At 43.5% G+C, this 11,652-nt stretch overlaps 1 protein-coding gene across 2 annotated transcripts; it reads left to right on the top strand.

Moving 5' to 3' along the window:
- The first annotated feature begins 1,884 nt into the window (after nucleotides 1-1,884).
- On the top strand, nucleotides 1,885-11,293 carry LOC120058446 (nectin-3-like). 2 transcript variants are annotated; one of them, XM_039007108.1, is made up of 9 exons: nucleotides 1,885-1,984; nucleotides 2,293-2,365; nucleotides 3,007-3,348; nucleotides 3,655-3,960; nucleotides 5,097-5,196; nucleotides 6,223-6,377; nucleotides 6,485-6,557; nucleotides 6,657-6,685; nucleotides 7,308-11,293. In XM_039007108.1, exons 2-9 carry the CDS (start codon nucleotides 2,311-2,313, stop codon nucleotides 7,325-7,327), a joined length of 1,080 nt encoding a protein of 359 aa, XP_038863036.1. In that variant the 5' UTR covers nucleotides 1,885-1,984; nucleotides 2,293-2,310; the 3' UTR covers nucleotides 7,328-11,293. The 2 variants fall into 2 exon arrangements, with proteins under 2 accessions (XP_038863036.1, XP_038863035.1); XM_039007107.1 differs by lacking the exon at nucleotides 7,308-11,293 and adding an exon at nucleotides 6,898-7,293.
- Nucleotides 11,294-11,652: the final 359 nt, after the last annotated feature.

Raw genomic sequence — 11,652 nt, 5'->3', positions numbered from 1 at the left:
TGACCAACCAGTGCTCCCGCACATTGGATAACCGGGCTATCTGCATTGTGTCACCCACCCGCCAACCCCTCTTTTTACGCTACTGCTACTCTCTGTTCATCATATATGCATTGTCACTTTAACCATACCTACATGTACATACTACCTCAATAAGCCTGACTAACCGGTGTCTGTAAGTAAGCATTTCACTGTTGTATTCGGCGCACGTGACAAATAAACTTTGATTTGATTTGTACTGGTACCCCCTGTATAGCCACAAGCAGACCACCAACGCCCTTGTTTCCAAGAACACCAAGGTAACCTGCCTAAATGACTACCGACCCGTAGCACTCACATTTGTAGCCATGAAATGCTTGAAAGGCTGGTCATGGCTCACATCAACACCATTATCCCAGAAGCCCTAGACCCACTCAATTTTCATACCGCCCCAAAAGATCCACAGATGATGCAATCTCTATTGTACTCAACACTGCCCTTTCTCACCTAGACAAAAGGAAAATCTACAGGAGAATGCCATTCATTGACTACAGCTCAGCGTTCAACACCATAGTGCCCTCAAAGCTCATCACTAAGCTAAGAACCCTGGGACTAAACACCTCCCTCTGCAACTGGATCCTGGACTTCCTGACCGGCCGCCCCCAGGTGGTAAGGGTAGGTAACAACACATCTGCCACGCTGATCCTCAACACTGGGCCCCTCAGGAGTGTGTGCTCAGTCCCCTCCTGTACTCCCTGTTCACCCATGAGTGCATGGCCAAGCACGACTCCAACACCATCATTAAGTTTGCAGACGACACAACAGTGGTAGGCCTGATCACCGACAACGATGAGACAGCCTATAGGGAGGTCAGAGAACTGGTAGTGTGCTGCCAGGATAATAGCCTCTCCCTCAACGTGATCAGGACAAAGTAGATGATTGTGGAATACAGGGGAAGGAGGACCAAGCACGCCCCCATTCTCATCGACGGGTCTGTAGTGGAGCAGGCTGCGAGCTTCAAGTTCCTTGGTGTCCTCATTACCAACAAACTATCCTTGTCCAAACACACCAAGACAGTCATGAAGAGGGCACGACAACACTTATTTGGCATGGGCAAAATGTTCTACAGCTGCACCATCGAGAGCATCCTGACTTGTTGCATCACTGCCTGGTATTGCAACTGCTCGGCCTTCGACCGCAAGGCACTACAGAGGGTAGTGCGTATGGCCCAGTACATCAATGGGGCCAAGCTTCCTGCCATCAAGGATCTCTTTACCAGGCGGTGTCAGAGGGAGGTCCTAAAATTGGCAAAGACTTAAGCCACCCTAGTCATAGACTTTTCTTTCTGCTACCGCACGGCATAGTCACTTTACCACTACCTACATGTACATATTACCTAAATTACCTCGACTAACCTGTGCCCTTGCACATTGACTCTGTACCGGTTCCCCCTGTATATAACCCCTCTACTGTTATTTTATTGTTGCTCTTTAATTATTTGTTATTTTACAAATGTTCTTCTTTAAAGTTTATTTTAGAAAATATTTCTTAACACTTATTTTTCTTAAAACTGCATTGTTGGTTAAGGGCTTGTAAGTAAGCATTTCACTGTAAGGTCTACTACACCTGTGATTTGATTTGATTTGTTAAGTGGTGGCGTCCCATGCTTTCAGCCTGTTGGCCTGAGGTAGGACTAAATATATTTAAATAGTGGAGTAGGGTGGTGTTTTTATTTTTGATTTAAGTGAGTGTAGGGTTAGATGGTAGGGTATTTGTCTATTTATTTTTGTCTATTTTTTTAAGCAAAGTATAAAGGAGTTATACTCCAGTCTAGTAGGTGGCGGTAATGCAACATTTATTCGATGCCAACCGATGTTAAACCTTTTTGAAGAAGAAGAACATTTTCGGTTGGACACCTTTACTGAATAAGCGTTTTCCTACGGGAGCGTTATTCTGGCAGCACAAACGGTGTCGGCTGCTTCAGCAGAAGAACTTACATTCATCAAAGGTTTGTGGCCTATTACATTTACAGTTGCATCTGTTTTGTTCCATTATTACTGACCAATGTAGGACTGTTTGTTTATTTTTGTAATAAGGTGTAGGCTACATTGCAAGATGTGCATAGTCTCCATCAAAGAGTAAAGATTGCAGACCATTGCTCGAATAATTAGCATTGTATTCAACATACTTTAGCATTCGATGTAGCTTAGCCTACATAACTGTCGTACATAAACAATTAACAGGTCCTCATTATTACAAAACGCCAATCTCAAAATGTAATATAATTCTATTATTACATTTCCCCTATGACCCTAGCAATGAGAAGAGCAAAGCATGTTACGGAAGCTGTGCTGTGTGATTCTACTCATCATCCAGAGGAATACAGAAAGTAGGTTTCCGATTGATGTCATAAAATGCCATACTTTTGAGTGCATGTTTTTTTCTCTCTTTTAATGTTGACACAATGCAAGGACAATAACAACAACAAAGCCCCACCATTAAATTGCAGTCCTGGTACTTTTAGGGTACGATAAGGCACACATATTAGCTCAGTATGTTTACTATGTTTTAAATCATTATGTTTACTATGTTTTTACCTCAGCATGTTTACTATGTTTTTAACTTAGTATGTTTTGAGACATGCTGAGCATGCACAAGTATCTAGGAATGTCTTGAATATCTTACTCTTGATTAAGTGTAAGAATAGAGTCGGGGCCTTTGGCTTAATAATCTAATAACATATTCACTAAGTAGTTTCAGCCTCGACTGGTCCCAGATCAGTATGTGCTTTAGCCATCTCTGACTATGGCTGCTCAAATGGGGTTAGGGTCAAAGATTGAGCAGTTGGCACATTTGTTGTTGCAATAGCCACATTTCAGCATTAATGGGATATCATAGTTAATAAACACATCTAAATACTAATAATGGTCTTGTCTGTGTGTTTAGGTAACATCTGTTTATTAGAGTTCATAAACATCTATTCTACAGGTATCTTTTGGAATGTTTTTTTGGCTTGTGTTTTCTCTTCAGGTACACGGGTCATTGGTGAATGCAGGACTGTGGTACAGGGGGAGGATGTGGACTTATCCTGCAGACTGATAGAGAGAACACAGGAGCTTAAACAGATAACATGGCTGAAAAGTACTAAGGATGAAAAACATAATTTGATGCTGATTCATCCAAATGGGGTTACTGGCTTTGTTGTACCAAATGGATTGGCAGGTAGAGTCCAGCTTATTGGGAACCCATCAGAGAACCTTGGATCTATTCGAATAACAGCTGTCAGACTGTTGGATGAAGGCACCTTCACATGGATCTTCAATGTTTTTCCCAGTGGAGCATACAATACAGAGATATCTCTGACTGTGCTTGGTAAGAACTTTGAGTGTGTAGAAATACTGTGTGTATTGTCAATCTTATCTACACATTTGGCCTGGCAAAAAATGTACCTCTATCCTCTTAACGCCGAGGTTGTAACAAGGAGAGCACACACGTCTCAATATATATTTCTCCTAATGGTCGAGTGTTAAATAACTTGGGAATATATTCACCACTTTTCCAGAAACATCCCTCTCCCATAATCACTGGGCTGTGAATCCTTTTTCATGTATAGTTCCACATTTATAATTAGTGGCATGTTTTCTGTTTTCAATTTTTTGGTTTGTTTTCTTGTCATAGTTCCTCCAGTGGTGAGTGTGACAGTCGATGTTACTCCTGTCATTGGGGAGAAAGAGGTTATCCTGGCAACCTGTGTGGCTGCTGGTGCCAAGCCACAGGCAGATGTAAAGTGGAAGACCGGTACATTTGGCAGTTTGTTGAAGACAGTGACTAACTCCACCCAGCACGCCAACGGCACCACCACAGTACTCAGCCACCTGCTCGGGGTGCCAACCAGAGCAGCCAATCAGCAACAGGTCCAGTGTGTGGTCAACCAGTCTGCCCTGGCAACAGATAGGATCTTCAACTACACCATAGACATCCACTGTACGTATATTATACTACCACTGTCCTAAACCATAGACATCCACTGTAAGTATATTCTACTACCACTGTCCTACACTATAAACATCCACTGTAAGTATATTCTACTACCACTGTCCTATACTATAAACATCCACTGTAAGTATATTCTACTACCACTGTCCTACACTATAAACATCCACTGTAAATATATTCTACTACCACTGTCCTACACTATAAACATCCACTGTAAGTATATTCTACTACCACTGTCCTATACAATAAACATCCACTGTAAGTATATTCTACTACCACTGTCCTACACTGTAAACATCCACTGTAAATATATTCTACTACCACTGTCCTACACTATAAACATCCACTGTAAGTATATTCTACTACCACTGTCCTACACTATAAACATCCACTGTAAATATATTCTACTAGCACTTTTCTACACTATAGACATCCACTGTAAATATATTCTACTAGCATTTTTCTACACCACAGACATCCACTGTAAGTATATTCTACTACCACTGTCCTACACTATAAACATCCACTGTAAGTATATTCTACTACCACTGTCCTACACTATAGACATCCACTGTAAATATATTCTACTAGCATTTTTCTACACCACAGACATCCACTGTAAGTATATTCTACTACCACTGTCCTACACTATAAACATCCACTGTAAGTATATTCTACTACCACTGTCCTACACCATCAACATCCACTGTAAGTATATTCTACTACCACTGTTCTACACTATAAACATCCACTGTAAATATATTCTACTAGCACTTTTCTACACCATCAACATCCACTGTAAGTATATTCTACTACCACTGTTCTACACTATAGACATCCACTGTAAGTATATTCTACTACTACTGTCCTACACTATAGACTGAAAGTAATCTATCGAACTGAAAAGGAAGACCAGATTCACAAGTGACTGAATTCTTAGAGTGTTGCGTCATCTGTGGATGAAGGTTCCATCCCTGTCCACTGCTTAGAGACTGTCACTGTCATGGGTGTCATATACAGTATTTGTCTTGGTATGGATGTGTAGGTCTATTTACATTCTATAGCTGCAGTAACTGTAACCACCTTGCGGACTCTCTCTCTCTCTGTCTGTCTGTCTCTCATAGATCCACCTCAGGCAGTGAACATTACTCTTAGTGAGACCTCTCAAACCTCAGTCCTATGTGTAGCAGACGGAAACCCACAACCCAACTACACCTTGAGCAGGTACTCACTCCTATGTAAACTACTTCAAGGGTAAATCCATTTCAATTCAATCACTTTGACAGTACCACTTTTGATTTGAGCAAAACCGTCCATACATACAGCATTTGCCCATTGTAGAAGTGGTCAGAAAGTTACTTTTTGGACCTGAATGCCAAAACATTTAGGAGATAAAGGTGATCAAAGTTGATCTATTTTGCTTACCCCACAATACCATGAGACATCCATCTCTTCATCACTGGAAAATATAAATAGTTGATATTGATATCATTTAAAAGCCTACAAACAGGGTTGTCAAACTATTTTAGAATTTCTCGAAAACCTTAAACGTCAATTATCTAAAAAAATATGTTGTAGCTTAGACCCTATTTTACATGATGTGAGATTTTTGTGTTGTGCCTGTCATCGGTTGAGACAACATGCTCTTGGATACATTCAGGTCCAAAAAGTCACTGTCTGACCACTTCTACCATGGACAAACATGTATGGAAAGTTTTGTTTGAATCAAAGGGATGCTGTCGAAAAGTGATTAATTTCAAACGGATTTCCCCTCAAGCCAGTTTAAACGCAAATGTTAGCTGTACTTGTTAAGACATACAATATAAATGAGCTTGAAGCTTCAGTATGTTCATATCTGAAGAACAGTTGTTGAATTATGCTGCCCTATCATGCCTTTGCCTGTCTACTTAACTGGTTTCACAGGCCTTGTAGGTGTTGAAGTTAGAGGTAGTGGTATGAACACATCCATACACATGATCATTCATGGGCATCTCCGTGCTAAGGGTGTCACTACAGACAACCTGGTTCAAATCCAGACTGTATCACAACCGGCTGTGATTGGGAGTCCCATTTTGCGGTGCACAATTGGCCCAGAGTCATTTGGCTGGTGTGGTGTCAGCTGTCATTGTAAATAAGAATTTGTTCTTAACTGCCTTGCCAAGTTAAATAAAGGTTAACAAAAATAAACATACTGAACTCATGCAGAAACACACACACACTCTCATACATTGTCCTCCACTCCCTCCCCAGAGTGGGCCAGTCATGGCCTGGCTCTTCAGTGAGAGCAGAGGGAGGCACACTAATCCTCCTCAGTCTCAGCTCTGAGCTGAATGGTCTCTGTGTCTGTGAGGCCTCCAACCCCTATGGACGAGCAACTGGCTTCCTCTATGTACACACTTCCTGTGGTGAGAAGCACCTGACACATGCACCTTACACAAACATATTCACTGACGCACACACGTTGTTGCTTAACTGATTGCTTATAATAACTGTATTCCCTCTCTCCTCACAGAGACCTCTGCTGCCTGTTGGGTTCTACTTGTTGTCATTCTATGTTTGATTGTTGCTGCTCCTGCACTTTTATGGTACTGGTGCAAATACAGAACATTTCCTTGGTAACTTCAGTTTCTAAAAATCAATTTTGCGTTCAAATCCATGTTTTCTTTTTCTGGACTATATCCCAGGAGTTCACCACTTCCAGGCATCATCACGGGTATGTGACTACATTATTGTCCACCGTTATTCTGTGACTAACCCATCTCAGATACTTTTTGCTATGTAATAATATGTTTATAATGTCTAATGACAAGGTTGAGGAAGATGAAGGGGATGTATCAGCTATTTAACACTCCAAACCAAATCATCTTATTACATTTTGGGATGTTGGAGCTATTATCTAATAATAAGGTCTATTTATTGTGTTAGCTCGAAGAAACCGCCGGACGGGCTAAGGAGACAGAAGTCATTGTGAAAGGCTAGGAGAGGTCAGCAGCTTAAAGCACCTGATCATTTTTCTAAATGGAGTGGCTGCCCGAACTGTGTTTGTCTCTCCCCAGAACACCTTTTCAGTTTTCTAAAAAAGTCCTGACGTTCTGCGCATGTGTTAATTTACGCAATAAACACAGGTCGCGCAGCCTCTACCTTTTCTTAAACAAGTCACCATTGTCTCCTCTCTTCACGTACCTCTACTCTCTTCATCTCTATTCTCTTCACCACTACTCTTTTCAACTCTTCTTTTGCCTCGCATCTTTTTGCTGCCCTTATCTTCTTCTTTACCTCCTCTCTATTTTCACTGTTCTCTCCATTCTTCTCCACTCCTCTCCTCTCCCCTACAGGAGAGCAATGCCCAGTCTGATGGTCACACTGCCAGAAGAGAACAACACCAGTGATTCCAAGAACACAGGATGAGATGTCACTATCCTTTGTGCAAGCACTTCCAAGAGTTCATGAACAGTGAGACTGGTGAAATTTGGGGAGCGCATCGTCAGTAGTGGACTTGGTTGTGACGCCAAGTGTAGCGTCCTTGGGTGAGGCTTGTTTTACACCCTGTGAGAATGTGCCTGAGGTTGGCTGGCATGGAACAGAGGGCACAGTCCGGATCTTCACCATACCATTGGTGAAGATTAACTGGTGTTGGAAGGACGTCATATGTTGCTCTGATGGAAAAGCTCAACCGCCTCGCTTCCATGGCCCACAGATCCTTCCAGCTGATCTTCCTCTTCTCCACACTGTCCCATCGAGTCCACTGTCCCTGTTTGGCAAGAGAGACTGCCTTGGCCCACCTTGCAGCCTCCTCCTGAAGGGGTACTTCCTGCACTACCATCTTCCGCCGCTCTGGTGCAGTGGCCTTACTCCAAGCAGCACGGCTAGTTAGCCCAAGGCCTCCTCTCCCTTGCTGAACATGACCCAAAATGTCAGCATGTCTGAGGGCTGCTGTTGCCTCCTGGACTGCTTTTCCTGGCCTCCATTTGCGCCCAGTTGCCAAGGTCGGCGCGTTGTTGCTCACCACTGGGTCTCGAGATTCATTCAGTGTCATCTGGACCCTGGTTTTTGCACACTTGAATTCCTCTGTTAGACTGGTGAGGGGCAGCTTGAGGACACCATCTCCATAGAGGCCTATGGTGGTAAGGCATCGTGGAACTCCGAGCCACTTCTTTAAGTAGCCTGTGACTCCTCTTTCCATCTTCTCCACTGTTGAGATTGGAACCTCATACACTGCTAGGGGCCACAACACCCGGGGTAGGAGACCAAACTGCAGACACCAGGCCTTTAACTTTCCAGGTAGCTGGGTGTTGTCGATGGACTGTAGGCTACTACTGATGTCTTTGCGCAGCTGTTGCACCTGGTCTTTGTCCTTCAGGCTTGCATCATACCACCTTCCAAGGCTTTTTACCGGCTGCTCAGACACTGTTGGGATTTGGTCATCTCCGATGAAGAATTTCAGGTCAGAGAGTACTCCCTTCACAATCGAGATGCTGCGTGACTTGGATGGTTTAATCTTCATACGGGCCCAGCTGATGTTCTTCTCGAGTTTTCTGAGCAGTCTCCTGGTGCATGGGACAGTGGTGGTCAATGTTTTAATGTCGTCCATGTAGGCTCTGAGTGGAGGGAGGCGGAATTCAGAGTCGACTCGCTGTCCACCAGCAACCCATTTTGAGGATCTGATGATAACCTCCATTGCCATTATGAATGCCAACGGAGAAATGGTACATCCCGCCATTATACCTACATTATGGCACTGCCATGAGGTGGTGAAGCAGAACTGCAGATCCTGGAAGTACGACTTCACCAGGGTTGTGATGGTGTCCGGTATGTGGACAAATCTGAAGGCAGACCACAGGAGTTCATGGGGCACAGAGCCAAATGCATTGGCGAGGTCGAGGAAGACTACATGGAGGTCCCTTTTCTCCACCTTGGCCATTTGGATCTGGTGCCAGATCATGCTGGAATGTTCCAAGCAGCCAGAGAACCCTGATATTCCTGCCTTCTGTACAGATGTATCGACGTACGCATTCCTTTGCAGGTACTCGGCCATCCTCTGGGCAATGACCCTAAAGAAGATTTTACCCTCGACATTCAGTAAGGAGATTGGGCGGAATTGGCTGATGTTCACTGCATCCTTCTCCTTAGGGATCAGGACCCCGCCTGCCCTACGCCACACTTTGGGTATTATCTTCTTTTGCCAAGCTGTTCTCATAAGCCTCCAGAGGACCCTCAGGACGTCTGGTGCGTTCTTATACACTTTGTACGGGACTCCATTTGGCCCCGGGGCTGATGCTGTTCTTGCCTGTCGAACTGTGTTTTCCACCTCTTTCCATGTCGGAGGGCTGGTCTCAATATGATGTTCCGGGGGTTCAATGGGTGGGATATCTGATGGGATGGCCAGATGTTCATGTCGCTTTGAGTCAAAGTTTGTTGTTATCAGGTGCTCCTCTAGGTCTTTCTTTGTTGTTTTTAGAGCTCCACTTTTTTCCTTCGTGAAGAGACTTTTAAGGAACTTGAAGGGATCTTTATAGAATCGAGTTCTAGTTTCTTTCTTCCTTCTGCATTTCCGTAGGTTCTCTGCTCTACGGAGGGATGCCAACCGGGTTTTAATGTCAGCCTGAAGTGTGCCCTCCTTTTCCATTTCCGAGGCCTTCTTCCACTGTTTCTTAAGCTGTCTCCTTTCTTGAACGAGGCGCTTGATTTCTTGTTGCCTCCTGGAAACTGGTGGGGTTGGAACCTTTCTCCCGCCTTTTGCCTCTTGCACTCCAAAGCTTTCTGCCTCGTACTCATAGATTATGTCCCCCATCCTCTCCAACTTCTTCTCCACTGTGCCTCGAAGTTTCTCGAGGGTCAAGGTAAGGTCAGTATTCACTGCTTCCCACAACTTCTTGTCACTGGCGCCAGGCCACTTCACATACGGTCTGTGCCCTGGTAGTCTCCTCTCGACTGCAGGTCTGGGAGGCTGGGTGAGTTCCACTCCTGTTGTTGGTTCCACCTCAGTTGTTACTTCGGTGCTTGAGTTTACGTCCTCCATGACAGTGGTACTGATGCACTGCAAACTATGGTTTGTGTCCAGTTGCTGTGCTTCATTCGACTGATTTGATCGCTTTCGCAGAAAGTGATCAATGCGAGGCCTCTGTCTCTCTTTACCCAAACACCCCTTCTTCCCCTGGTGGATCCTCAACCCATGGTGTGATGTAACTTTCCTCCAACCACAGACACATACCTGCATCTGTTTGTGGCCCGCTGTTGCAGCGGAACTTGTGACAGTTGCTGTGGTGTTCTCTTGTGCTGTGCTCTCATTAGTCGTTTCCGGTCCAGTCATTACCATGTTGTCAGCCGATGAGTCATCTTCCGCCCCCGCTCTCGCAGACTCTAAGGGTATTCTTGTATGTTGACTTTCTGTAGCTAAAAGCGGGTGTTTCCAACATACTGCGAAGCATGGGAAACTACAGAAATGGGAAGAAAGACTCAACTCAGGCTCTTGACAGTACTAATCACACAACGTAATCCAAAGCAGTTAGTATTTAACATGCCACAAGAGCCAAGTATTGTGAAATAAATAAATATCACCACATTTGATCCTTCACAAGATTAAACGTTATATTTTCTTATTAAACGTGTTACAACAGAACCACAACATTTACGGTTCATTGTATTTACCTTCACTGTACATCTGTGGTTAATAACATAGGCCAGTGTTCAATTGTATAGTGGGTTTCGGGAAAGAGCTTTAAGATGTGAGTTTGATTTGCACAGCATGTCCTGGATAGAGGGAAATGATATGTCCTTGATTTAGAAATTTGTCTGTGGTTGTGTTCATTGGATGACTTCACAGCCAGGTTTGTTATTAGAACTGAACGAGTTACTCTGTGGGATTACCAGTATTATAATAATAATGTTACCTAGCAATGACTAACCTTCTTGTGAATTCACTTACCTCAAATAGACCTTACTTTATGGATGTAAATGATGAGTATGGGTGTAAACCTACACTCTCATCTCGCCATGGAATCAGACTCAAACTGACAATAAGAATAAAACAATAAAACAAAAACATAGTTGCATGCAGCCATGGTGGGGTTGAAGCCCTATGGCCCCACAGCACCACCATCAGGACAAACTTGACTCATTACCCTTGGATGAGCTATGTCTGTACTACTTAACATGCTTGCAAAATATCAAAACTCAAAATACAACAGATCACGCACTTGGGGCTCCCAAGTGGCGCAGTGGTATAAGACACTGCATTTTAGTGCTAGACAACTTGGTTCGAATCCAGACTGAATCGGACGGCACACCATTGGCCCAGTGTCGTCCGAGTTTGGCCAGTGTAGGCTGTCAATGTAAATAAGAATTTGTTCTTAACTGACTTGCCTAGTAAAATAAAAAATAAAAAATCTTTTAAATGGAAATGGGTTTCCGTTGTATTTTGAACTCTATTGATGGTTTTGTCACAACAAATGTTGTGTCAAGTAGTAGCCAAGCACCAGAATAAGCATCAAGCTCATCCCCGTGCACTTTCACCACCCTGTGAAGTTAACATAATTTATTTAATCTGTAGCCTAATAAACATGCTTTCCTGAGTTGTAGTTGGAGGACCACACAAGGAATCATCACGTGACTCCAAGTTTACTTCAATATGATAGTTATTATATCAATATTTGCTATTAAAGGTGTTTCCACTGACATTTC

Source organism: Salvelinus namaycush, chromosome 13 (assembly GCF_016432855.1).
Source record: "Salvelinus namaycush isolate Seneca chromosome 13, SaNama_1.0, whole genome shotgun sequence".
Lineage (NCBI taxonomy): Eukaryota > Metazoa > Chordata > Actinopteri > Salmoniformes > Salmonidae > Salvelinus > Salvelinus namaycush.
The sequence above is the reverse complement of the archived record's forward strand: the minus strand, read 5'-3'. Positions and strand labels throughout refer to the sequence as shown.